We start from the raw sequence: 25,924 nt of genomic DNA, 5'->3' as shown, positions 1-25,924 counted from the left end.
GTAAGTCAGCATTTTAAGCATCACACAGATCTTTTGTTGCTCAGACCTATCTGCATGACTTTCAGATTAAGGCATGTAAACCTCTCGCGAGCTCGCGAATACCAGTAACGCAAGGCCAGCGGATAGTTGCCAAGCTAGGCACGTGACGCCCCTGTCCACTCTGGCCATTGTTACAAAGACGAGAAAAGTGTCTGAAATCACCCAAGACCAGAGTCTTATCGATCACCACAATCCCAGCTTCCATCAATCATCATCAGTGACCAAAACTCCCTTGTAAGCTGGATTTGTCTCATACTCCAGCACTATATCACCGTAGTTTCTTTTCTTGTCCTTCGCCGAGATCAGCAAGACTCCCTTGTCCGCACCCAGTGTTGCCACGAGATCCACATTGAAAGTCATTTCCGAGGGACATACGAGGTGTTCTTTTCGGCATCGTTTGCGCTCGGCCTGGACCAACTTGGTAAGATTGATCTTGATGCTTCCTATCTTGCGCACTGCTGATTGTTAGCAAGCCTCCGTCCAGGGGATCAGTATGCTCACCTCCTCTAGCATCCGCCCGCTCCGGTGCCTTCTTCCTGCCACAGGTGTACAAGTCTTGGTAACAGACATACTCGTCCTTCGCAACGTCTGTTCCTTTGATTACGGCGTAACACTCGATCTTCCTTCTGAGATTGGCGGATATCTTCTCACCCTGATGCCAGTCAGCAAAAGCCACAACACCATAGGCTAACTCCTCACCCGACGGACATGCCACCTCATCTGATTTTTGGCTCTGGGACCTAAGTGTGGACAATTGTATAGGTCCGAGTCCTTGTGTCTGTTTTTATCGAACTTTTCGTGCACGCAGAAGCCAATATGGTCCCGGCAACGGCGGAAGGTGACAGGCGATTTCCCTATATGACTTATCACGGCCCCACGTATAATCGCTGACCACGAGCGTTTAGGCTTTACCAGTTCGACTTCGCCGGGGAGATGCTGCTCGACGTATTCCTGGAGCCTGGCTCTGACATATGGAGATGAGCCAAGTCCGCCACACAGAATAACAGTCTGGACGCCATCAGCACAATTCTTCAGCTTGGTGAGGTACTGCTTACTTTGATTGCAGGATTTTTAGCCTTCTGAGTTCTTCTGACCTGCTTTTCGAGCAGCTGGAATGTTTTCTGCAGAACAGTCTCGAAGAACGCTTCCATTTCCTCACTGGATGGCTGTTAGCTGGGATCTCGCGGTGTGGTTTCGAAATTCCATGCACCGTACCCAGTGAGCTTTACAGTATCATCATTGAAGTCGTAGGAAGCTACCACGACTGGATCATCCCTGTCCACCTTCGGCATTTTCAAATCCAGGTAATAAACCTTTCCTTTGTCGGCATTGCCTTTGAAGCTGCGTTTGGCCACTTCGAATGCTTCCATGAAAGCGCTACCGGGTCCGGTCCTTCCTGGTGGTAACTCGTCAAAGGCGATTCCAAACTTTTTCTTCATCATCTCGTGCAAGTTTCGATCAATCGAAGTAGCGCCGGCTTTGGCACCTGCATCCTTTCATCAGCGTTGCTATAATCTCCAGCTCGTTAAATGCGACCCACCTTGGCCAACGCAGGCCTCTTCGATTTGGAGCGGATCTTTCTTGATGATACGGTAGGTGCACAAATCAATGGTACCACCTCCCAGGTCCACGATGGTCACGCAGGTTTTCTCCTGCAGGACTTTAGCGCTCTTCGACACCAACGGAAATTTCACTCACCTGAAAAGGACTGACGCCAAAAGTGGCTGCCGTAGATTTGATGGCATACACGGCAGCTGCTTCTGGCTCATCAATGAGCACAATATCATCATTTTCTCTGCTGCCGAAACCAGCATCCTGAGCAGCCTTTCGGGTGGCTTGACGAGCAGCGTGAGACCAGGTTGCAGGAAGCGTGATGACAAAACGCATTGGAGTCTTTTCAAGTGCCGTCGCAGCAATCTCTTCTTTGAGACTTTCCAGTGCGCGCTCGTAGAGCTTTCTCAGGAAGTCAGTGGCGACTTCTTGAGCTGTCATGCCGTCAGGGATATGCAACAGTCCGCTACCCGTGCATCGCTGGAGCAGTGGATCATCAAGGTCTGAGATCTCAGTGCCACTGTCGAGTAGCAGCTTGAACCATTGGCATATCGTCAAGCCACTCGACGCTTCATATCCCCACACATCGGAAGAAAGAGATGGGTTCTCCAGCTGGTATGCAATCCGTGTGGGAGCCTTTTCCAAGACATCATTCTGGCCCGAGCCCCAGTCGGTGACGACTTCGACATCGTTCCAAGTTCGCAAGGTGCTACCATAGGCGATGCCGGAGTAAGTCGTGCCAAAGTCGATCCCGAACACCATCTTGTACCTCAGTTCTGCTTTTTTGAGGGCCTTTTCTTCCTTCTCCTTACGCTTTCTCTCTTCCTCCTCGGGAGTCAACGGCTCGGCTGTCATGATCAGATAATTGTTGGTGAAGCAACATCCCCTGCCTACCTTGTCTCTTGCGTTTCAAAGGCGTTGACTTCTTGTTAAGATCCTTCGATTTCTTTGTGGTTTCATCTGAATCGGTCAGCCGAGTTCTCATGTCCTCTTTCGCACAATCTCACTACCATCGCCAGGCTCAACATCACGTACACCAAGGATGTTCTCGTTGGAGACCATGGTGTTGGAGCCTTTCTGGTGTATAGTGTTATTGAAAGCAGTTACGAAAGTCGATGATAAGTAATGGTCAAAGAAATAGACCGGTGGTCGCTTGTTAAGGGAAGGTAGAAGGAAGGAGGTAGGCTATGGACCCCCTATACCACAGACGACTACCCTCACGTGCCTCCTGAGGCTCCCTCACTTCACATGATCCTTCACTTGAACGTTCGGTGAGATTGTAAACATTAATCACTTTCACCTTCATAGGCAGACTCAGGTCTCTTCAGGTAAACTCACTTCCTGTTCTGCTGACGCCCTATGCTCTGTCACTGGTTCCTCCGATGACCTGTCACTCTGCTCATACTGCACATGCTTTAAGGCCTTGCGGCTATCTGACTCGACCTTTCCTTGAGTTTCTTATGATACATTGGCAAATATGTCACCTTCTGAGGACATCAACGATTGCTTTGTCGTTTCGGAAGGCCCTGCAAGACCACCTCAAGTCGAAAAAGGTGGTTACGATCTACGATCTATCCCGAGGAGGAGTTCAAGTGCACCTTGCAAGACGATGGGAAATCCCCCGCAAAAGAGTCAGTTCCGCGTGGAGGTGAAAAACCCACCCACTGAAGCTTCGCCCAGCGATGGATCAGACGAAAGTGCAGACGACAGACCATCGGACCGCGATTACGAGCATGAAGAGACAAAAGCATCGTCAAGAGTACTCAAGAAGAAAGACCAAAAGTCGCAATCTTCGGCACATCAGCCTACCGAAAAGGGGAAAGATTCCAAAAGCCATGCCAACAAGGATGACAAGGCAGCCAAGCCAAAGAAGCGCAGACTACCGCAAAACGTGACGGCTTGCCATGAAATCATCAATCATAAATTCAAACAGACCAGCGAGTACAAAGCCAAGGTCAAAGCTCGTGGGGAGGAGATCAGCAGACTGAAAGATGCAAAAGCAGAGCAAAAGAAAACCATCCGACAGCTCCGAGAGGAACTCGAAGAAAGCAATAAGAATGTCTCCCAGCTCGAGCAGGACAACGAAAAGCTGTACAATGAGCGAATGCGTCTGGTTGGCAAGGACGCGTTTCCCCCGGAACCAGATGATGCAGTATCTTCAGAGCTTTGTGAGATCTTCGCAGAGACAATGTCCTTCTCGAAGCGCTGGTGTTTGGGGAAATGGAGTGAGCTTGACGAGGCGCAGAACAAACAAGTCCTAGTCCTTCTTCAGGACCACAAGAGCATTGTGAACAACGCGTCTGCGCGATGCGTGCTGGCCGTTCAACAGGGGAAGATCGCTCCGAGCGTCGTTCTACAAGCGCTCGTCAACTGTGTTATATGCATGGCTACGTTCCAGCGGCCATTCGCACACCTTCGCATTGATACGAATGACGTTTCCGATGATCGTGTCGAAACATCCATGAAATTCATGCTTGACCTCGCTAGAGCATCGAAGGATCAGGCCGATGCACCAAAAGCAGCACATAAGCTGAGGGCGGACATACTCCGTGCTATTCAAACAGCGCCTTCCGCTTCGAGTGAGCGGCCATCGTATCGCGAGCAGGAGTTGAAGATGCGGGAATTCCATGATCAATATTGCACATTGACAACGAACAGCTTTCTCCATAAGTGTGAACCGCTCCTCCGAAGCCTCAATGATGACGAGGAAATGACAAGGAGAGAGGAACTGCTCGGTATTGTCAAATCCGCATGGCAACTTACGTGCAGGTTGGCTGTCCAGTACTTTTGCACTGAAGTGTTCTTTCTGGAGCATTTGGAAGCGGAACACTTCGCCCTTGGCCACGAAAGATACAAGCCACACCGTGGAATGAAGTTGAAAGAGGATAAGAATGACGAATTTGGTCGTGATCCTAAGAAGCTCGGCATACTCGGCGAACAGGTCGACCTGTTGGTCGAACCACTCATACGTCGAACGGGCGATCACAAGGGAAACAAGTATGACAAGTCCAAGATTTTGCACAAAGCTGCGGTCTGGGTCGTTGCTCCGAGTGAAGTGCAAGATCCTCCAGAAACCACAGCCGTTGAGCAGGGCAATACTGGTCAATATGAAAAGGCCGGATCAACGCACCATCGTCCACCTGCGCCAGTACAGCCTCCGACGTCCAGAGACCAGTCCCTGGTGTCACCCTCGCGTCATACTGTCCGTATGAAGCGGGTAGAGGAAGTAATTTGGAGCAATATGAAACGTATCGGCAAGGAGTTCAAGTGGGTACCGGTTGAAGACGACAACGATGGGTATTCTTCGGAGCCGTCAAACACAGCGCGGGATTCAACAAGCATGCTGCCATTCTCCGAGACACCGAGTCAGGGGATCAGTCCTTCTTCACATATTCCTATGACGAAGGAGCCAGAGAGTCAAGATCCATTACAAGACCAGCTCAATGGATTACACGTCACAAGAACCTTCGACACAGACAAGAAGGAGAATGCTATGCCCCAAGGAGCTACAAGAAAACGCCAAGCTTCAGAGAGTCGGAATGCAGGAGAAGCAGGCATAGAGGCATGTACGGGCGAGGAACTAGACGGAGAACCAGCCGCGAAGAAAGTGGCAAGTCTCACAACAACCTGGACAACTAGAAAGCAACATTGACATATGACCAGAAAATCGAACTCGAGGAATGACTAGACAACGTGATGCCGCATTCGCAGTTGCATGACGTGAACCTTGTCTAGCAGGTTGGTATGGAGATATGAAGACGGGTATTGGCAAGACGAAGGCTGGTGAGGCTGCACGAGGCATTATCTACCTAACGACGATCATGCTATGGTGGATGAGGCTGGAGCTGAGAAACCACGCCAACACAGAGTTATCAGAACTGGGCCTGGAGAGATTGGCTTTCACTAAGAGAATGTACGGACACGTCGTCACTGGTGGACACACTGGAGGCACAAGAGCATACCAGCGAGTCATTGAACAGCAGGCGATACCCCATCAGAGCAGCGCTGGATGAGCTGCGTCCATTGGAACTTGTACATAGAAAGCAGGAATAAAAGTCTTGAATCACCAAGTCCTGGTCGCGTAGACCGTGTAGTGTGCAGTGACAAGAACTGTGCACTATGATCCGTAATGACCATAAGCTACGTTCATGAGAATGGTATGCCCCCCATCCGCCGCATCTTGAAAGAGCGACTCCCTCCGTCCAGCTCTACTTCCGGCCTCGAAGTGACAAATGTGACACATTCACACGATCCGAATCAGGGCTGTTGTCTTTTGACGTGCTCGGGCACCCGTCGCATCGCCATCGGGATCTACGACTCTCCTGCACATGAACTTGAAATGAGAATGGAACGGCCTGGATATCAATTATTCTGAAGCATTGTAACCATCAATAGGTTTGGTTCAGCATATCAGACAGTCCCGCCACTTCTACACCTCAGCCAGTGTCCTCTGCGTCGTAGCAGTTGTTGCGTCGACCAATAGTGCAATCACGACATCGTAGGCCATCATATAAACGAGTTGTCGATAGCTTTCCAAGACAACATTCTCATCCAATCTGCTGGCCGTAGATATCTCAAGTTGAAGGGACGCCTTCCCTGTTGGCGCTGGGTTTCCTGGTGCGCGATGGTAGGTCCACCCCGTCTGCATGATCCTCATGTTCTTCTTTCACGTCAGTCTCCACGGCGGGCGCAATAGGTATTTTGTCTCCGCTTCCAAGAACCGTGACACCCATGGATTGTTCCGTCTTCTTGACCGGGCTGGCGACCTCAGCCTTGATCTGTTCGATAGGCTCTTGATCGAGTTTCTTGAAGAACATCTCCTCCACCATCATGCGTCCTTCGACTTCTCTCTCACTTTCTTCGCCTTCTTTCCGTGGAGGCTGTTCCTCTGAGCCATCGCCAGCAACCTGTTCATCGAGTTTAAGCTTCGTCAGACCCATCGCGTAAATCTGCTCTTCGACGGTGCCTCTAGACACCAATCTCACGACTTCGACTTCTTTGACTTGGCCGATACGGTGTGCTCGGTTCTCGGCCTGGATATCATCCTGCGGATTGAAGCCGCTGTCGAAGACAATGACTTTATTAGCTTTGGCAAGGTTGATGCCCGCTCCTCCAGCCTTAGTGCTCAGCATAAACACAGGCGTTTCATTGTCGTCGGCAGAGAACTCGTCGATCAGGTCCTGTCTCTCGGCGACCTTAGTGTTACCGTCAAGTCTGAAATAATCGATGGCCTCACGTTCAAAGACTAGCTCCAGAATGTCTAGGACCATGACAAATTGACTGAAGATCAGTGTCCTGTGACCTTCAGCCATGAAATTTCGCAGCAGTTCGATCGTCTTTTGTACTTTCCCGCTGGCGAGCCACTCATGATTGTTAAGAACGAATCGGTCGAGCTGTGGATGTTGAGCACACAGCGTATGGATCTCCATGTCGGAATAGGCCTCAAGTTCAGTAACAATAAGGTTGGGATTCGACTCTCGCCATAGGTCGACTTTCAAACACTGTTTGGCGATGGCAGGTAGGATCTTGTCAGGATAGACCCGACGGAAAAGAAGTGGATGGATAGCAGCCTGTCGGAGTTTCATGAGAATGTTCGCGGACTCATTGGTCACATTCTCCCCTTTCTCTTTCCGTTCACGAATGTTGTAGGCTGTATCGAGCCAGGACTGATAGATTTCGGATTGTTGGGGAGTCATCTCACATAACTCAACACGTCGTTCCTTCTTTGGCAAGTCTTTTAGGACCTGATTCTTCTTCCGTCTGAGGATAAACGGCGTAAGCATACTCCTCGCTCTTTTGATCCTCTGCTCTGACAATAAAGCTTCATGATTGGCATCCATGGCCTTGACATTATGCGAGAAGATGCTGGTGAGTTCTTCGGCTTTCTCCTTGAACAGCGAGGGCATGAGAAAGCCCAGCAGGCTGATCAACTCTTTTAGATTGTTTTGCAGTGGCGTTCCCGTAAGCAGCAGACGGAAGTTCGACTGTATCCTCACCAGTTTACTCGCAACCTGGGATTCGGCATTCTTCAGCATATGACCTTCATCATATACTGTACAGTCGAAGCCGAAATTCTTCAACCACGGAAAGTCCTCTTTACCCTTGGCTAGGGTGTAAGTGGTGACGATGACGTTGACCTCGTCCCGAGAGTCCTCCAGAATCTCTCGCAGCTCGACTCTCTCCGAGGGATTTGTAGCATAATACGGCTCGACCTTCAACGTAGGACAGAACCGCTTGAACTCTTTCAACCAGTTCTCCAAAGTGGCTGCCGGTACGACAATGAGATGCGGTCCGGCCCGGCCTCGCTGAAGAAGAAGCGCAAGAAAAGCGATTACCTGACAAGTCTTTCCGAGACCCATGTCGTCCGCAAGTATACAACTCAAGCCCTTCTGGTACAACATGTGTAGCCAATTCATTCCAACAACTTGGTAATCCTTCATTTGTATATCTTCAGCCATAATCGATGGTTGAGGTATAAAGTTCTTCGGCGTACGCTTGTTGACGATCTCGGGTTCTTCATCACTCACGGGCGTGCCGATCCCAGAGTCGTGACTGGAGCGCTGGGTGTCCTGTATTGAGACCATATCCAATTCTCCGCCTTGGGAGCCATACACATTGACACCCCAGCTCTTCATCTCCTCAGCTAGAGGTTTAGCCAAATTCTGACATTTCTTTACGAGATAATCCACAGCTTCATAACTTTCAAGCATTGTTTCAACCTTTTCAACAATCTTGTCTCCAACAGGTATGACTTTTCTTCGGCCTTTTGCAGGCTTCAATTTCGGATCCTGAATCTTTCGTATTTCTTCAAGACTCTTGAACGGCCGTTTCGAGACAAGATGTTGAGCTAATTCTCGAGAAATCGAGGCGGTATCGGTCAAGTCAGCAGCCGTACATGTGTTGAACAGATTGAGGAGGCGCGAGTTGAACGTTGTGTCAGCTTCCTTCTCGGACTGCATCGCGGAGTCGGCTTCGTCGGATTCGTCTGACACGATCGTTGCTGTCTTTGCCTTGGGTATCTCTCTCACAGCCTCGGGTTCGTGTGCCGGAGACGAAGACCGCTTGCGACCTCGCACGAGGGTCCTCTTCTTTTGTGGTGGTGGGGTGTCGAAGACGTCTATAGTCTTCGAGGGCTTTCTCACATTCTGCGTCGAACCCCATTTCTCCGCGATAGACTTCACCGGCACTCTGACTTTTGGTGCTGGTGCTGGTGCTGGTGCTGGTGCTGGTGCTGGCTTCGTCGCCGGTTTGCGAGACGCAGGAGTCGGCATAAGCTCATCTTCAGAACCTGTAAGATCAATTGCGTTCTTTTTGCGCTTTTCGTGTCGTTTTTCGCTCATCTGGAGGAGTACATCGACAGCATCATCGTAGTGTCCCTTCTTCGACACCAGCACCTCGTAGCATTCTCTAACAGTCAACATACTAACCATTGACATCATGCGTCTGACCTTTTGTCGTATACTGTAGTCACTGATATCGTCCAGTTCCAATTCCGGTTGTTGCTTCATTGGAGTTGTAGCAGACGATGCACGAGCTGGGCCGGTCTGCCGTGGCCGTTTCCAGGCGTTACCATAAGCATTGGCGTTCACATCTGCAGATCGTTTAACTCCACTTGAGGCTGAGGAATTTGAACTCGGTGAACCTCGAAACATTGACTTTGCCGTGATCTCCATGAAACGGCTCAATCCACCATTTTGTTGGCCCTGAGGTGACTCTGGAATCTTCTCGGCCGGCTTGGGCTTTCTCACAAAGGTAGAAGTCTTGATATCATTTGCTCTGCTTGCACCTTCGCTATCCGATGATCCGCCTCGATATACAGGTCCTTCATCGTCGCTATCAATGGTAATAGGTGGAGGACGTGGCTGAGAGGCAAGTTGAGGTCTCCTGAAGGTTGTCCCGGCTGGTGCCATGGCACTCGCAAGATAACCTGTAGGTTTGCGATTTGGCGCGGCCAAGGGTGAAGATGCAGTCACTTGGACCACTCCACCTTTCACAGGAGAAGCGGCCACATCTGGTGACCGGTTGATGAGCTGCGTAGGCTGCGTCTGGCGATTCTGGTTCGTCTTCTGTGAGGGTAGATGAGGAGGAAGGGTCGAGATGGTCTCCATGTCAGCGTCGTCGTCGCTCATATTGGCTCGTCGCAGAGGTAAAGTCTCAACCGTCTCGTAAGGAGGCTTGTAGTCAGGGTTGAACAATTCATCGTCCGACTGGGACAAAGAACTGAGACCAGACATGGCGGGTGGGAGGTGAGGTACAAAAGAGGATGGAATAATATTACTGCCACTCCACATCAGACATTATCGTATACCCATGATGATGGCTAAGAGACCTCCAGTGCACAAGGAGTGTTTACCGCCGGGTCTCGTCCTGCGAAACCTCCTTGAATTGTGGCCGGCCCCTCAAAGTGGACCGAAGATGCTCAGCATTTTTTGAAGACGCGTAGCGCGTCATGGATTAGTTAAAAGCGGCCGTGCAAGATCCGTTGTTCAAGGCAGCGACTGGGAAAGGTCCCGATGCCGCTTTAGTGGAAACTATATGAAGTGTTTTCAACACCCACCTCGCCACCCACCGTCCCGACAGGTCTCTCCCATGCCATTATCCTGGATGAAATTTGTCTCGAGACCATAATTCGGTCTTTTGGAATCCCAATACCGTCTAAATGATACGAATGCCTAGGAGCTACCGGCACTGCCAGCCTATATCAGTCGCACTGTGAACTCAATCCACCCGCATCTCCATGATCATCCTTCCCAGCTCAAGCAAATCCCCATCCCGTCCAGGCAGGCTAATCAGCGTAACCGAGAACGGCATCTTCTTCCCATTCTTGCTGGTCCAGTGCGCCTTCAAGGGTACGGCGACCGCACACAAATCCAACAAATTGACAAAATGCGTAAAGCTACCTAGCTGCTTGTTCAAATCAATGGGATCGTCTAGCATCTCATCTACGGTCGGGTGAGTAGCTGTAGAAGGCACAATGAGCACATCGATCCCACAATCAGGACCACCATTCTCCACGCCAATAGAGGAGCTGAACTGTTTCGCCGCCAGCCTTCTATACTTGGCCAATTCGAAAATATCCTGGTAGGCCTGCACCGCCGAGAAGCCGTCACTCGCTCTGAAGATGTCGTCAGTCACCGGATGCAGCTTCTCATACCCGTGACTATCAATGTAGTCCTTGAACGCCACAATGCGCTGCGCGACGATCGAACTACCGTACAACATCGCATTCGCCGCAGCAAATGGTGAGTAATCAAACTCGTTTGCCAGCTTGAAAGTGCTCTCCAGCCGCAGCCTTGAGAGAAACCTGCCGTAAACACTGGCATACTCTGGAGAGAGGACACTGTCCACAAGCTCCTGCGGCGGCAGGGCGTATGTGTTCTCGGCACTCGCCCCTGACCTCGATAACAAAGCAGGCTGGTTGGCAAGGATCGCCAACTGCTGGGGGTCTCGCGCATACACGTCATCCTCGTCGTATCCATGCATTACCTCGTAGGCTTTCAATGTCGAATCAATTGTCGGAGCGATTACGCAGACACAATCTGCCGTCTTGCACGCCGGGACAAGGCCGACCGTCGAGATAGTGCCCAGCGTAGGTTTCAAACCGACAACGCCATTGAGCGCAGCCGGCACCCGCGTACTCCCTGCTGTGTCTGTGGACACCGTGAAGGAAACGAGGCCCGCCGCGACGCTAACGACAGAGCCGGACGAGCTGCCGCCCGAAATGTATTCGTGGTCATGCACACACCTGGGGATACCGTACGGCGAGCGTGTGCCGTTCAGGCCTGTCGCGAATTGGTCAAGGTTCGCCTTGCCAATGAGGATGCCGCCGGCAGCGAGTAGGCGTTGGACGACTGGGGCCGTTGAGGTGGCGGTGTAGGCGTAGCTCGGGCAAGCCAGTGTCGTTGGTAGGTCGGCGATGTCGATGGAGTCTTTCACGGAGAAGGGAATCCCATAAAGGGAGGGACGGGATGAAGGGTCGGGATATTGAGATTCCAAACGTCTGGCGCGAGTCAAGGCGTCGGACTTTGGGATGAGAGTGATCCAGATGGCTTGGTCGGGGTAGTCTGAGATGCGTGTATAGACCGAGCCCACGACGTCGGATGGAGTGGCGGTGCCATTGTGGTATGAGGATTGAAGACTTTCAACAGATAGGTCGTCAACGATAGCGAATGTCATTCTGAGAGGTAGCACTGCGCCCAAGGATTCGACTGCTGTAGATGTTCTGGGTCTGAGAATCCTGAGTCGCGATAATATTCAGCACCACGGTCGTTAGAGTCTGTGATGATTAACTCCTGTAGATAGGCCTCCAAGTCACAAGGCTAGTCCTTCACGATTGCCAACGAGGCAGACCTACCTCCTTTACTTGGAACCAAGACCTCCGTCGTGGGCCTGCAAGTAGCTCGCAGATGACGCCGCTCAAGATCATCGTGTTCGAAGCAGCCTTAATCAGTGAAGGTAAATCATTTATGTCACCAGTTTGGCCTCAGGCGAAAATGTCCGCCGGCCCACCGCCGGCGACGGGCCGGATAAGATAGATGCCCATAAGTGGGAAACCCCGTATCCATGGATGACATGATAGTCGTAGAACTGCAGAGAGATCTGCTCTTTTCCCCATAATAGGTTTCGACTCCTCGTTTTTGCAGCAGCCATGGTCGCTGTTGATATACTGAAGTTCCCTACCTCTTCCCCTGGAGATACCGTACCACTGGAGAAAGTATTAACAGCCGGCTACGATGCCTGTCAAATACTAGCAATCATAGGCAAGACCGAAGGTGAATACAACGTTCCTCATCACGGTCCAAACGCTTAGCTGATACGAATGTTGAGGCAATGGCTGCGTCAATGACTTCTCTCGGACACTGGCATCAACAGTATGGGAGCCCAAGATATCAAAAGACGCCGTGACCATCTTCTCGGGCGGCACTGAAGGCATCCTCTGTCCCCATGTCACTTTCATTCTACGCGCACGCGACGACAGTCCGACTGGTCTCTCGGCCTCAGTAGGGCGCACAAGAGCTCTTGCGCCGCATGAAGTCGGGACGGCAGAGCATGCCCGACAAGTTGCTTCAACCGTGAACGACCTCGTGAGTGGTCTCGGTGTGTCAGCAGAGCGGGTGCATCTAGTTCTCATCAAATGCCCGCTCCTCACTTCGGAAAAGCTAGAGATCATTCGTGGGCAAGGAAAACAGCCAGTCACAACCGATACTTATGAGTCCATGGCCAAGTCTCGATATGCAAGCGCAATCGGTATTGCCACAGCGCTTGGCGAGATTGAAGATATGCAAATTGAGCAAGCGCTGCAATCCGAGCAATCTTGGAGCGCCAAAGCGAGTTGCAGCAGCGGAGCAGAGCTGGATGACTGTCACGTTTTTGTGCTGGTGTCGGACACGAAATGTCCGGAAAGGGGGTCCTTACGTGCGGTATCGGAACCCATGAAAGATGCTATCGATGCTGGGGCATTGCTCGAATTGCTAGAGCAGATCAAACAAGAAAAAGGCCAAGTCGTGCAGGTGTTTGCGAAAGCAGAGGCAGATCCCCGGGGTCAGATACGTGGGTGGAGGCATACAATGAGCACTGACAGTGACCTTCACAGTACTCGTCACGCGAGAGCCGCTGTAGGAGGGTTGATTGCCGGACTTGTGGGTGATACCCAAGTATATGTCTCTGGAGGAGCGGAAGGTCAGGGCCCTTCAGGTGGAGGGAGCTTGTGTCTCGTTTATCGAGTGCCGTAATCAAGCTTCAAGTTGGTTTGATCTGTGTTAGTACCCGTTGCTTCTGAGGAATCGTGGCATGGCTGTAGATATACTTAGACACGATCGACGCAAGGTGTTTTAAGAGTCAAGATCACATCCCTCGAAAGGCCTCGAAGGGGCATCAAGGCGTCAAGGGGTCAATAAGGTACATCACGTGATTGCAAGTGTCGTGCTTGGCTGCCAAGGCCAATATCAGATCCAGCTTCAGGTTGATCGCGTCTTTGACAGGAATACTCAATACTTGCACGCATTCTTGTCCATTGCAACGGAGAAGTATCCAAACGTCGTTACCAGGCTTCATATCAATCCACGATTTACACCAAGCATGGCGACGCGACGTAACATCTCTTCAGAGAAGGCAATCTCTGAAGCGCAAGGTGGCCCTTCGGCCGCGGACCAGGTATCAGATACGACGCCTGCTGTGCCTGCGTAAGTCAATGTCCTTCCCTACCAATCTGTACCCTGCACAGAACCCTAATCTCGCCTAGCCATGTAATCTACAAGCTCCTAGGCTTCACAGCAGCCATGGTATGTGTACCGATAGGGTCGTATTTCTTGACGCTCAACCTGTTTTTCCGAGGTGTGTAAGCATGTCCCTAAAAGCCCACTGTACCATTACTAATGGGCTGCGTCAGGCAAAGCTGTATGGGCGGGCGCATGTGCCGCCATTATGGCGAACGTCGTGCTCATAGCCTACATTATTGTGGCCATGAAAGAAGACCAAAGCGAGAAGATCGAGGCCGAGCAGAACCGGAAGAAAGCTCAGTGATGCGCGAGCGAGAGTCCCGGATTATCTACCTGTTCCCGTCCAGTCTGTGCTTGAGAAAGCGGACTGGCCACGGGTTTTTTTGGAGACTATGAAATGGTGCCCATGACCTGCACAGCACAGTCAGATGCACAAGCTCAATTGCTGGTCCCCGGCTGGTGAGTTATCTCCCCAAGCCTCTATCACGGAGAAAGGTCAGCCGTTGCCATTAGCCACAAACCACCATCGGACCCAGCCCAACATCCAAGGAGATTACATCAAACATTATTCATAATGAAAGCGCCCTTTGCAGCGCACATTTGTGGTATGCAAATCCGAATACCATGCAGCCAGGACATGCCCACGAGCCCAATACATGTCTCTCCCAATACGCCGAAAACGAGATGGTAATAAGCGAGCGTTCAAGTTGGGTTCTTTTTCAATTAATCTCCACGGCGGCTGAATCTGCGCTTGATCCAGCTTTGCCGCTTCTGTGGTGGACTAGGAGAGCTTCCGGCGCTGAAAGTGTTGTCGGATGTGCCGGTGTCAAGCTTGATTGGTTGACGAGGATTGTTTGGTGCGAAGCTTTTGACCGGAACAGTGTCTTGACCATACATGCCATCATTCATGTTGTACGGTGTGAATGCCTTGTTCATAGCAGCAGGGTGACTGAACTTCAGCTCATTCGCGTACGGGTTGTCCGGGCTAAATTCCTCTGGCTTCCGAAGCTGGTGCAATTGGTCGAAAGAGCTATTCTGCGAACTCGGATTGGTTGACTTTCCATATTCTTCGGAACCGGAGGTCATGGTTTCATAGGATTGGTGATAAGAGTGTGCCGAAGCCGGACTGTCGCTATTGTGGTAGCCATTTTGATAACCATTCTGGTGTCCATTTTGAGGTCCGTGGTATGGGTTGGAGCTCTGACGTCGACCATACATTTGAGACGCTCCAGGAGTTTCCTCGACTGCGCTTTGAGGACCGAATCCGTAGGACGAGTTCCGATAGTACCCACCACCAGGCGACGGACGTGGTCGGCCTTGAGGAGAATAACCATTGCCTGCTTTGGGGTCAGGAAGACGTTTATTTCGCAATCCTTGACGCTGCTTACTTGAATAGTAGCTTGCTCTGCGATTTGTCTCGCCATTCCAACCCGCCTGGGAGTCTAGCTATGTCAGTGCCTATTCCAAAACAATTATTGAGCGACTCACATGGTCTGTTGTTGAAAGATGAGCGACGCGAGCTCGTGCCTTCTGCAGCGGCATTGAAAGAACGAATCGTGTCGAGAGGACGCTCTAAGCGGTGACGGGTTGGGTTGGATCGATCAGGATCGGCTGAACGCATTTGGTCAGTATACCATCAACTTCAGCTATATAGCAAATTGTTCCTTACTGATGACGTTGCCTTCCATGTCCTTGTGTCTCACTGCACGTAGATCGTCGACAGTAGCCTGTTCCAGTGCCTGTTCCGCTGCGAAATAATAGTCAGCATCTCGTCCAGCGAGCTTGTTGTCGAAGCACTAACCCGGCGTAGCTTCGCTCAATGCTTTTGAAGGGTCAGCTTTTGTATGCAACCTCTTCTTGTCCTTTTCACTTTCTGTCAACTCGAGATTGTGGCCGGAGAAACTGCTTCGACGGGTTCGCTGGGAGGAGTGGCTCAGCGCAGTATGAGCGCGAGGACGGGTATCTTGACCCTGCGGCGAGATTGGGGGCGATACGGTTGTCATGGTGGCTGGTATCGGCGTTATCGATTGACTTGGTGGAGATTGACAGCGGCTGTTGAGCCAAGTGGGAACCGTTGGACTTCGCCGTTAGAATAGTCGGTGGATTTCGAGTCGACTAAAGTTTGAACAGTTGACGGCACTGTGAGACTGAGAGAAAGAGCGAGCGTGTGTAGCGGTGCTGCAGAAGTGAATGAAGAGATGAAACTCGACTCAAAAGACGTAGCCAGTGAGGTGACAATGTTGCAAACGCCGTGTGAGGAATCTGCTGAGCCTCGACACGTAGTCGACTGGTATGATCGCTCAGATGAGTGGCGGGGAATTGACAGGGATCTTGTTGGTAGGCAGGATTTGTTTCAGGACCGGCAGGGGTGGAGTGTTGGGCTGGGAAGAATGTGAACAGCGATGGACTGTAGTCTTCCTGTGTGTATGGCGTATAGACAAGGTGATAAGGCGCAATTAATCGTTGACAGAGGAATGCAATAGTGACAAAAAGCCGGTAAAAGAAAAAAGAGGCGCGGACGGAGCAGCCCGTGCAAATGGGACTTTCAACGACTGGTAGCGGGCCCTCCGCGTAAGTGCACAGAAAACGGTCTCGGCACGAGGTAGGGTGCCGAGCACAGAAGTCAATATGATGCTGATATCGTTTACAAAGATGGAGTCGAAGGGAGGAGTAAATTAAATCGAGGACATATGGGAAGTGGATGATGAAAGTCGCGAGTAGTGATGGATATTGATGCATAAAACCAGCCGAATATCGACACCGGCCCCAACACCTCTGAAAATGCCGATGCGCTAATCCTGTACAGGGATCGCCTGAGACCTTAATTGGAAGCCTCTCTCCGCCCACGCCAAAGAAGTTGCAACTCTCACAGCTTCCGAACACCTTTCATTCGTCACCCATCCTGATTTTTCCTGCCTGCACCTTTGGATTGTCCCGCATGCAACGCAAACAGTCGTACTATTTTCTGGGCGAGTTACGAACATCTTAGCAACACCAAGCTCTCCCCATGAGCCCGACCGCAGCTTCATGATTGGCGACCTGGGTTCTCCGGAAACTGTCCCCTGGCTAAAGAGGTCCAAACCCAGCTGGACCAACAACACTAGAGTGTCCATCGCCAATCTCATCCGTGAGCAGTGACACAACATTGGCCTCTTTGACCGGGGGATCTCCAAATGGTGTAGGGTTTTGTGCATCGTGGACACCAAACTGTTGAGCTTCCGCAAGCCTTTCCCAGACAGATCCGCGCCCCATGTGTGACGCCAGCCAACTTTCCGACAGCCCTTCTGAAACCAAGACATGATCGCTGTACAGTTCCCAGCAAGTCCTACGGTCTACCATGTATACCTCTGTTTGAAGTCCACCGCCGTGACCACATACTCTTTCCTTACTTACTGTCGCCTCCAGAAACAAGGCGACGCGCGGCCTGTGAATTTCTAAGCTTTGTCTGTTCCATGCCGTTGCAGGTTTACAGGACGGGTCCTCTCCAGAAAACGGACGGCCCACTCAACCATCAGACGTATCCTTCCTGATCCTTCGTTCGGAGCATCCATTCATCTTAAGTGCTCGGGTTGGAATTTAGGCTTATCGTGCACGAAGACCCGCAATATCGATGCAGGTTTGCATCATGATTTCTGAGACATCTTCGCAGTCCGTGGGTTATCCGTCCAACCCTAACCTTCTTGGAAGTAGCTCCCTGGCTGACATTTACTACTGTCGGTTTCTAGCTATCTTACCGCTGCTGATACATACTCGACAGCTCGCGCAGAGCCCTCATCCTCGTATCTGGCTGAGGAAGCTAGGCATCTCACGCATCTGTTGCTCGGCTCACAAGTCCCAAGATTCAGCGCAAAATGTTGCCCGACCGATTCATACTCGGTATCAATTGGCGGCCCAATTGACATAAAGCTGTTCAAGGAATTCTCCGTCCTTCCCAATCCAGAAGACGTTTGATTCAATGGTGAGGAACTATGCCAAACTCAAAAACTCCCATGCCGTCTGGTCATTGCGAAGCGAGGGAAAAGGTGCCGGATTTTCAGCATGGTCAGTGCCACTAGCCACATGCTTGAGCCGTGCTCCGGAGAACCCTGGCGAGCTGCTTTGAAGTTTGGGCGTCACGCCACGCACCTCCACTGATCCCTTCTTGCCCCAAGCTCATCTTATCATTATCGACCTGCATTTCATGTGGCTAACCTCATAGCTCGAGCTCGAAGCTGCAGCACTTATTAGCACTACCTTAAGCTCTTGATCCGCTGTGGCCAGGTTTTTGTTGCGCCATTACTGTCTTTGTATAAGTCAACGAGTCTGCCGAAAGCCGCAACTTGAGCTGTATCCAGCAGCGTGCAGCGCAAAGCCTTGTTAACGAGCGTGTCGCTTGGTCAAGCCGGGCGGAAAACATTTCCAACATCAAGATCATTAAATGCCGACTCTTGGCCCAAACTTATCACGGTCAGCTTCTTATCCGGCGAACGGCTGTTACACGAAGCGGATCGCTGAAGTCGTCTTCTCATGCGCGCCTCTTTAAAACGATTTCGTCTGGAAATATCCATACCTCGGCAGACATTCTCCGAGCTGTAGAGATCAAGGCCCGTGTCGCCCACATAATATGACTGCGGCCTTCCCACCTCCAGTGTTGGGTTATTGAAGCTCCATGAACCATCCTCAATGGACTCTGGCACAAGAAGTCACTCTCTGGCGCCGGACGAAGCTTCAGGCCCGGCCTTTGACGTGCGCTTTGAGGATGTTTGATTGCCATACTAACGTCTGCAGCGAGGTCTTTGAAGAAATGATTTGTAGAACAGATAAGCACGAGTCGCGCCTTGCTAATTTTCGAGGGATGAGCTCCAGGGCTGCAACAATCCAGGTCGTAAGTCATCTAACTTTTCGGGCCACCACAGCGTGTCTTTTATTTCACAAGGACTTCATCATCTCCCGAGCCCGCAGCCTCTACCTTCGGCTACAGGAATATATTGACAAGCTCAATATCACGAAGATCTCTCGCTTTCGACCTCAACTGGGGTCTCGACTCAAACCTCGGAACGTATTCGACTGTGCAATTAGCATCATGGGCTTGGGCTTTCTAGCCTTTTCACCATTTTTGTCGAAGATCTGATTGGAACAAAGCATCCTGCTTACCGATGAAAACAAGGAGCAAGCCGGGAACATCACTTCTTCAGCTCGGTTCTATGCACACAAAGCTATATGTCTATTTACCTAGACTCAGGCAGGTAAGTCATTGCATGAATTGTCGTCAATTGTGAGCTTCTATCTGACCCGCGTGAAGTTCCCCTCCCACACGCTGTTCTCTCGCTGAGTCAGCGAAAGGGTATTGCATCCGTTAGGCAACGGCTCACGATTCTCTCGACATCATCATGAGTATACAGTGCATTTCCCTTCCGATGATCTGCGTGACCCATACCATGAGACCAAAGAAAGTCAGCCTACAACTTGTTTGGCGTGCTCTGGGTGTTCCATTGGTAACCAGCTGCATCGCTGAATTTGTAACCATAGGAGGCAGTGAAGTCATCAAGGACAGCCGGACCACGAGAACCTGCCGGAAATGTTAGCTGACGACTTTCCTCCCATCACAGAGGTGCAAACGTACCATAAGGATATTCCATAGGAACAATGTCCTTCTTCTCATCAAGGTAATGCAGAAGAGGAGTGAAGATCCTCCAGGAAGCATCCAGCTCGTCGTCACGGACGAAGTTGGAGTGGTCACCCTTCATCGCATCGAGGATCAAACTCTCGTACGCTTCTGGAATCTTCAAATCAGAGAAGCGTCGTCTGTAAGTAAGGTCGAGTTCGGTGACAACTGTCTGCATAGACAAGCCGGGCAATTTCGAGTTCATCTTGAGGTAGACTGATTCGTTGGGCTGAATTCGAATGACGAGCTCATTTCGCGGGATGTCCTTGAAGATACCGGAAGTGACATCCTTGAATTGGATTCGGATCTCGGTCTTCTGCTCGTTGAGTGCCTTGCCCGCCTTCATGATGAACGGCACACCATCCCATCTTTCATTCTTAATGAAGGCGACCATAGCGCAGAATGTGGGACATCTTGAATCCTTGGGGACTGTGTCGTCGTCCTTGTATGCTGGCTTAGTGCCGTCCAGTGACTTGCCATACTGACCAATAATGACGTTCTTGGGTTCAATTTGAGGCATGCCGCGAAGAACTCTGACTTTCTCATCACGGATGTCTTCTGATGAGAAAGAAATAGGTCGTTCCATGGCAAGCAGAGTGAGGACTTGCAGTAGATGGTTCTGCATCACATCACGGATGATGCCGAATTCGTCGAAGTAACCACCTCGTCCCTCAGTACCGAAAGGCTCCTTGAATGTGATCTGGACGCTGTCGATATGATTACGGTTCCAGGTAGCACCCAAGAATTCGTTACCAAATCGGAGGATGAGCAAGTTCTTCACCATTTCTTTTCCGAGGTAGTGATCAATACGGAAGATCTCTTCTTCCTTCCAATCTGGTTCGAGACTGCATGCAATCAGTTATTGTCGGAAGAACTCGCAAAGGCGTCAGCACTTACGCTTTCTGCAGTTGCCGCGAGCTACTCAGGTCTTTGCCGAATGGTTTCTCAATGATTATTCTCGCAATACCACCAGTCGGGTAGCAGTTCCTCTTCAAGTGCTGAGAGACGGTGATGAAGACGCTGGGAGGCAATGCCATGTAGAAAACTCTGTTGTTCTCCTTACGGCCACCCTCGATGTCGGTTATGTGCTTGTCCAGTTGCTGGAACGGCTCATCTTGGTCGTATTGTCCGGCAATATATGTGCAGATCGAGCAGAACTGCTCAAGCTGTTCCTCCACCTCTTTTGTCGGGGTCTTTATGTAGGATTTGACTCGTCTAAGGTATTCGTTGTGGTCCATCTTAGTTCGGGCATATCCAACGACCTTGATATCCTTGGGCAGGAATTTGTTCCGGTACTGGGGATGGTTAGCCTAGACTCGTGTGCAAGCGATATACGACATTGCTCACCAGGCCAAAGAGCGCAGGAAACGTCTTCTTCTTTGCGAGATCGCCAGACGCGCCTAGTACGACGATCACAGTGTTCTCCTTGAGCTCGACCGAACTGCAGAAATCAAAGGTCAACCAACCACTTTGACTCAAAATCTGGCGAAGCGGTGGGCAATGCCGACGCCGCGGGGCCGGAAACTCACCCTGCATTCTCAGGCTCTTCTGGACGAAGGACTGTGTCGGCCATGATGATTGATATCGGAAGGGGTTCGGTGGTAGACGAGGAGAAGATCAGGTAGACACCACAGGAAAATGAGATGTTGTTGGTGTTGAAATTGGTGGGCACAACTCAATGACAAAGCTGGAAATAATTAGTGATTGCGGGCGGCTTGCTCAATTCTATCCGCCGCGGAAGTCGAATGGTGGGGCAATAAAATAACAATGGGTAAGAGAGAGGCCGCCTCGCCTGCAACAAAGAGCTTGTAATGATCTCAACCGGACGCCTCTGTCGCAAAGCCCTTGATCTGACGTCAAACGGGTTTCGAGTGATGTCGCCAATCTACAGGGTCACGACGGAGTGAGACTACCATGGAATAGAAAAGTCACAGTGGCTCATGATAGCAACCTATGTCTATCAGGAATATCAACAGTCTCGCCTGTGTGGTCAAATTGTCGTCACATAATCAGTAAGCGTAGGGGTGCGGACACTTGCTTTGACTGCCCTCCGGGCCTATGAAGGGTGCATTTTCCAATTCCAGGTCCCTCCTTAGCCAGCGGAATTGTCGGCTATCACCATCCTCAGAATCTCCTCTTCTGTGCCCTTCCCAAGTGCTTGGATTTGTCAAGAAACTGCTTCGTCAACTTTGCAGCCTTATGTAATCGTTCACATTCTGCATACACTATTTGCTTTCCTACGAGAGCAAGTAGATAGAGAGCCGTGAGATTCTGATACTGTGCAGGCTTGTTCTTGTCGTTCGGCATTTCAGTTGAGCTCGGCATGGCGTTGTCTTAAATCCGGAGGCAGCGGTGTACATGTTCTATACTCGTAGCAGAAGCGCCAATTAGGCTATAATTCTCGGAGAAGCGTGGTAGATTTCTCCTGGGCCATGTACCACCGGAGCAATACTTCGGTGAGCATGAACGTGCTCCCGACTCTGTCTTCCTACATTTCAGTGGCGAATCCGACACGAGCAACGCCCATGAGAACCTAGGTAGCTAAAGTCGCACGCGCAATGTCAGCTTTCTGCTCTCAATCGTTGGACCGTTATGATTATGGCCTCGACGCTGGATGATAGGTGTGGTCAGGTACTCCGTACATGGCGAGATGGATCCAAATCCGACCGAAGCTACCTCCGTACCTGGTAATTTGCTGCGTGGTCACGTGCCAGAGTTGAAATCTTGGCATGCTAGTCTATATTAGTCCTAGTGCACAAAGATCCAATTTCGAGAACTGCACATCAACTTGACCACGATTTTCGACGGCGAGCAACAACCACGACGACAAACCATCTTCGACCATCCGCGACCCATCTCACGCCTTTCGCCAACAATACCGTCGAGATGTCTTCCGGCAACAACCACAGACGTGAGCATTCCCACCCGCCGGTGCAAAAGCCTAGCGGACTTTGAATGTATGATCATCGGGACTGATATTCTGTTGGCAGTATATGTGAAAGGCAAGCACTTGTCATTCCAGCGTGGCAAGCGCAACACGAACCCCAACACCTCCTTGGTGAAGATCGAAGGTGTCGACGACACCAACGCCGCAAAGTATGTTTTTACAAGTCCACTACCCAATGAACCGAGACCCAAAAAGAGAAGGATCACGTTCACCGAGCGCACTTCCAGAAACGAGAGAGAAACATGCTCCAACAAATTCGGTCACTCGCGTTTCGAAGATGTTGGCTAACAAGACTCTTTTACAGATTCTACCTCGGCAAACGCGTCGCATTCGTCTACCGAGCCTCAAAAGAACGACAAGGCAGCAAGATCCGAGTCATCTGGGGAAAGGTCACCCGCCCTCACGGCAACAGCGGTGTCGTCCGAGCCAAGTTCAAGCACAACCTTCCTCCCAAGAGCTTCGGTGCTAGCGTCAGAATCATGCTGTACCCAAGTTCGATATAATTTCTCCTTGGAGTGGTAGAGAAATGGTGAGAGGAAAGTGGGAAAGGTCTGTTGTCGGATAACCGGCAGACTGAACTGGTCATGGCCTCCGACCGTGAGCACGCCTCTGCACGGCCAGCTCGTACCTCGATGATCGCGACTGGAGAAGAATGATGGTCAATATTGAAGATTTGCCTGCGGAGTGGCTGGCATCTTACGGACAAGACAACCACCAGAAGCTTGAGCGCACACGGTTACTATGTGCATGAATCAAAAGAAATACCAACAAAACTTGAAGTGCCCAATCAAGGGGTTTGCTCGAGATTTCTCGATGCGTTTTGGTGACGAGGATTTTGGTGTTCTTCCCTTGCAGGTTCTGTCCATGTCTTCCTGTCTGGCTGCTAGTCGTCTCTGACCTACTAACCCGTGACACCACCGTCGTGTTCAGCCCCCGGCAAATTTTCCCGGCAGTCAGTGAGGCATTCAAGCGCTCTGCATGGCAAGGTAAATTGCGTGGCAGGTACTGTTTCCCCATTCCGTCGCGTAACCGAACCACAATAGGATCGTTGCTTTGCACTCGCCTGCACAGGGCGCCCTCGCTCTGCTTCATAAAGAAGAGGATTTGCGCCTCCTGTACCGCCATGGAATCTCACATGAATCCAGAGTAGTTGGAAACGGCCGCAGCTCGTAATTGCTCAACCTCTGCTCATCTGGAATCCGATCTTCTAGCCATCTGATCATACAGCCCACATGCCAAATATTAGTATATATACATTCCATATAGAGCATCTTATCTATTCCAACCTTCTCAACCGCCTCGCGGCCTCCGCCGCGACGACCGAACAACAGGCCCCAATAAACATACACACCGCGATCGCATTTGGCGCATTCTTCTTCAGATTCAACCAGCGATGATGGTCCGAATCCTCGTCCGCAACATGATCATTCCGTCCTGGCTCCAACACCGAGAAGACAATCCAGCTGATGAACGTGCCCACGAATTGCGGCAGTGTCGTATAAACATTCAACACACCCAGATAAATGCCCGCAAGTTCGCCAGTTGACGCATGCGCGCCCTGATCATCAGGATGATTTAGCCGTAGCACACCATCGCTCACCGCCCTCCGGTCCCGGGCCTCTTCCATCTCAATGTCGTTGTCCTCGTCCTCATCCACACTGCCCCGAACAGCCGTATACCCGGGTACACTGCTCCCATGCACATTTGCATGCCCAGAGGAGCCCGTTCTGTTGATCTCAATGCCCAACAGTCCAAATGGTGCCCAGCACGACACCGCCCAAGGAACACCACAACTCGCCACCAGTGCTGTGGCCGCGCTCAAACTGCGTACCCCTGGTGCGCAGATCGTAATCCCCGCGAACAACAAGTTTGAGTACATCCATGCGCTCGTCAGGTCAGGCTGCATCCTTTGCGCCCGTACCAGGACCGTCTGGACGGTCTTCCCTAGCGACGCCGGTGGGCGTGGTGTGAATTTCTCATCGCCTGCTTCTGGGGAGCTCACAATATACGGCAAAAGCACGCTTGAACCGAACGTGATGAGGCTGAAGATGACGAGCGCCATACTTCCCAATCGTCCAATGTTGCCCAGTGCATCGTGCTCGTCTTTCGATCCGGGCTCCGCGGGAGGGTGCTCGTAGCGATAGTATATTTCGCCAACGAATGTGCTTGAGTAGAATAGGAACGGAAACCTAGATTCAATCCGTCAGCCTTAGTCTCGCTCCCACCATGTAGCACATCCTCGGCTGCGGTTTGAGCTTGAGCGCACATCCGCATTCTCACACCGTCACGCTCATAGTCCACAAGCAGAAGTGTAGGCACTTGTAATGGGGGAACTTACCAACCGACCCAATTCCAAAACTGCACCCAACAAATCATTTGTATTCTTTTGGGCAGGTTCATCGTCCTATGCCACAGATTCCCCAACACCGCCCTGACGTTCATGCCATCTTCGCCGTCCTCCCTGGCTATCCTCACCCGCTCTGTAACCGCCCAGCACGTCACGCCCGTACACACCCAAAGCGCCATCGCTGAAATGACAACCATCTTCTTAAACTGGCTATCCCCTCCCATCCACGTCGGCAAGATCTTCACCAGATCAAACGTACCGATGAAATAGCCCATCAAGTGTCCCGCGGCCGTCAGCCGGCTCGCCCACGCGCTCCCAGCCTGCTGCTGACTCACGGACAGCGTATCCACGATGAGACTGCGACAACACGCCTGCACCGCATTCACGCTGAAATCCAGCGCGTATATACACAACACCGCCAGCACGATGGTGAAATCTTTCTTCGTCGGGCCCTCTGGGACGAACAGTCCCACAACTTCGCTCGTCCATCCCAACAGGAGTAATCCTAGTCCCGTGATGAGCGCCCCGACCAGCATGTAGGGCCTCCGGCGTCCATACTTGGATGTCGACTTGTCCGCGTAGGCGCCGACGACGGGCTGCATGAGCAATCCCGAGAGGGGACCGGCGATCCATACGAGGGAAGTTCTCGACTTTGTTAGGCCGAGTTGGAGGAGGTACGGTGTGCCATCTTCTCATCAACCTCAGTCAGCATCGGTGCGGGTAGAAGACGGTAGCAGATCTCGAGAAGCTGGGGACAGGACTGGCTTACATGTCATCTCAGTGCCCCATGTAAATCTGTAGACAACCCGTTAGCAAGGACCTGGGGTGGTGGGAGTTGCGCCGTGACATACTGCAGTCCAATGAGGCAAAATGTGAGCAGGATCATGCGCATGGACTCTGTCGAGCCCTTGATGGAGGGTGTCCCGCTCCATGATGCGGTTCTCTGCATCTCATCAAAGCTGTTTGTCGTTGGTGTCGAGGACTGCTAATTGGGGCGGTCGCGTCGAGGATCGCAAGCCGCCTCAAGGTGGTGATGGCGGTAAATAGCACGCCTCAGTCTAATGGAAGCCTCACTAGGGCTGTCAGAGCATTGATCTATCATATTTCAGAAAGGAAGCCCATGCCAATGCGATGAGTGTACTCTACTGAGCGCCCACGTTACGCGTACTGAAGGCGCA

The 25,924-nt window shown here is 51.3% G+C and overlaps 9 protein-coding genes across 11 annotated transcripts; 3 read left to right on the top strand and 6 right to left on the bottom strand.

Annotated features, from left to right (window-relative positions):
- Window positions 1–243: 243 nt before the first annotated feature.
- On the bottom strand, window positions 244–2,652 carry PV05_04946 (uncharacterized protein; the record flags this gene model as incomplete). The annotated part of the gene is made up of 9 exons (XM_013461406.1): window positions 244–494; window positions 541–691; window positions 739–1,047; window positions 1,095–1,197; window positions 1,255–1,525; window positions 1,580–1,691; window positions 1,738–2,438; window positions 2,485–2,550; window positions 2,601–2,652. 9 exons carry the CDS (start codon window positions 2,650–2,652, stop codon window positions 244–246), a joined length of 2,016 nt encoding a protein of 671 aa, XP_013316860.1.
- Window positions 2,653–3,067: 415 nt separating this feature from the next.
- Window positions 3,068–5,242, top strand: PV05_04945 (uncharacterized protein; the record flags this gene model as incomplete). The annotated part of the gene is made up of 1 exon (XM_013461405.1): window positions 3,068–5,242. One exon carries the CDS (start codon window positions 3,068–3,070, stop codon window positions 5,240–5,242), a length of 2,175 nt encoding a protein of 724 aa, XP_013316859.1.
- A 355-nt stretch (window positions 5,243–5,597) lies between these two features.
- On the bottom strand, window positions 5,598–9,981 carry PV05_04944 (uncharacterized protein). Its single transcript, XM_013461404.1, has 2 exons — window positions 9,920–9,981; window positions 5,598–9,867 (listed from the first exon to the last, which is right to left on the bottom strand). The coding sequence occupies exon 2, from the start codon at window positions 9,822–9,824 to the stop codon at window positions 6,165–6,167; it is 3,660 nt and encodes a 1,219-aa protein (XP_013316858.1). The 5' UTR covers window positions 9,825–9,867; window positions 9,920–9,981; the 3' UTR covers window positions 5,598–6,164.
- Window positions 9,982–10,308: 327 nt separating this feature from the next.
- On the bottom strand, window positions 10,309–11,991 carry PV05_04943 (allophanate hydrolase; the record flags this gene model as incomplete). The annotated part of the gene is made up of 2 exons (XM_013461403.1): window positions 11,945–11,991; window positions 10,309–11,882 (listed from the first exon to the last, which is right to left on the bottom strand). Exon 2 carries the CDS (start codon window positions 11,764–11,766, stop codon window positions 10,309–10,311), a length of 1,458 nt encoding a protein of 485 aa, XP_013316857.1. The 5' UTR covers window positions 11,767–11,882; window positions 11,945–11,991.
- A 1,677-nt stretch (window positions 11,992–13,668) lies between these two features.
- Window positions 13,669–14,112, top strand: PV05_04942 (uncharacterized protein; the record flags this gene model as incomplete). Its single annotated transcript, XM_013461402.1, has 3 exons — window positions 13,669–13,772; window positions 13,832–13,923; window positions 13,979–14,112. 3 exons carry the CDS (start codon window positions 13,669–13,671, stop codon window positions 14,110–14,112), a joined length of 330 nt encoding a protein of 109 aa, XP_013316856.1.
- On the bottom strand, window positions 14,077–16,512 carry PV05_04941 (uncharacterized protein). The gene is made up of 5 exons (XM_013461401.1): window positions 15,610–16,512; window positions 15,478–15,555; window positions 15,297–15,419; window positions 15,197–15,250; window positions 14,077–15,145 (listed from the first exon to the last, which is right to left on the bottom strand). The coding sequence occupies exons 1-5, from the start codon at window positions 15,809–15,811 to the stop codon at window positions 14,532–14,534; spliced, it is 1,071 nt and encodes a 356-aa protein (XP_013316855.1). The 5' UTR covers window positions 15,812–16,512; the 3' UTR covers window positions 14,077–14,531.
- Window positions 16,513–18,907: 2,395 nt separating this feature from the next.
- PV05_04940 (glucose-6-phosphate 1-dehydrogenase) lies at window positions 18,908–21,389 on the bottom strand. The gene is made up of 5 exons (XM_013461400.1): window positions 20,982–21,389; window positions 20,800–20,893; window positions 20,350–20,747; window positions 19,411–20,297; window positions 18,908–19,356 (listed from the first exon to the last, which is right to left on the bottom strand). Exons 1-5 carry the CDS (start codon window positions 21,023–21,025, stop codon window positions 19,247–19,249), a joined length of 1,533 nt encoding a protein of 510 aa, XP_013316854.1. The 5' UTR covers window positions 21,026–21,389; the 3' UTR covers window positions 18,908–19,246.
- An 858-nt stretch (window positions 21,390–22,247) lies between these two features.
- PV05_04939 (60S ribosomal protein L33-A) lies at window positions 22,248–23,486 on the top strand. Its single transcript, XM_013461399.1, has 3 exons — window positions 22,248–22,363; window positions 22,443–22,548; window positions 22,704–23,486. The coding sequence occupies exons 1-3, from the start codon at window positions 22,339–22,341 to the stop codon at window positions 22,900–22,902; spliced, it is 330 nt and encodes a 109-aa protein (XP_013316853.1). The 5' UTR covers window positions 22,248–22,338; the 3' UTR covers window positions 22,903–23,486.
- Window positions 23,487–23,574: 88 nt separating this feature from the next.
- On the bottom strand, window positions 23,575–25,920 carry PV05_04938. 3 transcript variants are annotated; one of them, XM_013461397.1, is made up of 5 exons: window positions 25,871–25,920; window positions 25,598–25,819; window positions 25,516–25,541; window positions 24,738–25,434; window positions 23,575–24,588 (listed from the first exon to the last, which is right to left on the bottom strand). In XM_013461397.1, the coding sequence occupies exons 2-5, from the start codon at window positions 25,693–25,695 to the stop codon at window positions 23,676–23,678; spliced, it is 1,734 nt and encodes a 577-aa protein (XP_013316851.1). In that variant the 5' UTR covers window positions 25,696–25,819; window positions 25,871–25,920; the 3' UTR covers window positions 23,575–23,675. The 3 variants fall into 3 exon arrangements, with proteins under 3 accessions (XP_013316851.1, XP_013316850.1, XP_013316852.1); XM_013461396.1 differs by having other exon boundaries at window positions 25,598–25,920; XM_013461398.1 differs by having other exon boundaries at window positions 24,738–25,541; window positions 25,598–25,920.
- Window positions 25,921–25,924: the final 4 nt, after the last annotated feature.

The sequence above is a fragment of the Exophiala xenobiotica genome, assembly GCF_000835505.1.
Source record: "Exophiala xenobiotica strain CBS 118157 unplaced genomic scaffold supercont1.3, whole genome shotgun sequence".
Taxonomy (NCBI): domain Eukaryota; kingdom Fungi; phylum Ascomycota; class Eurotiomycetes; order Chaetothyriales; family Herpotrichiellaceae; genus Exophiala; species Exophiala xenobiotica.
The sequence above is the reverse complement of the archived record's forward strand: the minus strand, read 5'-3'. Positions and strand labels throughout refer to the sequence as shown.

Excerpts from the sequence above, each read along its gene's own strand:
- PV05_04939 (XM_013461399.1), top strand. The coding sequence starts at position 22,339 with ATGTCTTCCGGCAACAACCACAGAC. Across the intron at positions 22,364-22,442 it reads TTCCGGCAACAACCACAGAC|TATATGTGAAAGGCAAGCAC; the intron begins GTGAGCATTCCC and ends TTCTGTTGGCAG. Across the intron at positions 22,549-22,703 it reads GACGACACCAACGCCGCAAA|ATTCTACCTCGGCAAACGCG; the intron begins GTATGTTTTTAC and ends ACTCTTTTACAG.
- PV05_04938 (XM_013461396.1), bottom strand. The coding sequence starts at position 25,695 with ATGCAGAGAACCGCATCATGGAGCGGGACACCCTCCATCAAGGGCTCG. Across the intron at positions 25,542-25,597 it reads TTTTGCCTCATTGGACTGCA|ATTTACATGGGGCACTGAGA; the intron begins GTATGTCACGGC and ends GGTTGTCTACAG. Across the intron at positions 25,435-25,515 it reads ATGGGGCACTGAGATGACAT|ATGGCACACCGTACCTCCTC; the intron begins GTAAGCCAGTCC and ends GTTGATGAGAAG.
- PV05_04944 (XM_013461404.1), bottom strand. The coding sequence starts at position 9,824 with ATGTCTGGTCTCAGTTCTTTGTCCCAGTCGGACGATGAATTGTTCAAC.
- PV05_04940 (XM_013461400.1), bottom strand. The coding sequence starts at position 21,025 with ATGGCCGACACAGTCCTTCGTCCAGAAGAGCCTGAGAATGCAGG. Across the intron at positions 20,748-20,799 it reads TTCCTGCGCTCTTTGGCCTG|TACCGGAACAAATTCCTGCC; the intron begins GTGAGCAATGTC and ends AACCATCCCCAG. Across the intron at positions 20,298-20,349 it reads TCGCGGCAACTGCAGAAAGC|TCTCGAACCAGATTGGAAGG; the intron begins GTAAGTGCTGAC and ends GATTGCATGCAG.
- PV05_04941 (XM_013461401.1), bottom strand. The coding sequence starts at position 15,811 with ATGACAACCGTATCGCCCCCAATCTCGCCGCAGGGTCAAGATACCCGT. Across the intron at positions 15,556-15,609 it reads ATTGAGCGAAGCTACGCCGG|CGGAACAGGCACTGGAACAG; the intron begins GTTAGTGCTTCG and ends ATTATTTCGCAG. Across the intron at positions 15,146-15,196 it reads CAGAGCAAGCTACTATTCAA|GCAATGGTTATTCTCCTCAA; the intron begins GTAAGCAGCGTC and ends ACCCCAAAGCAG.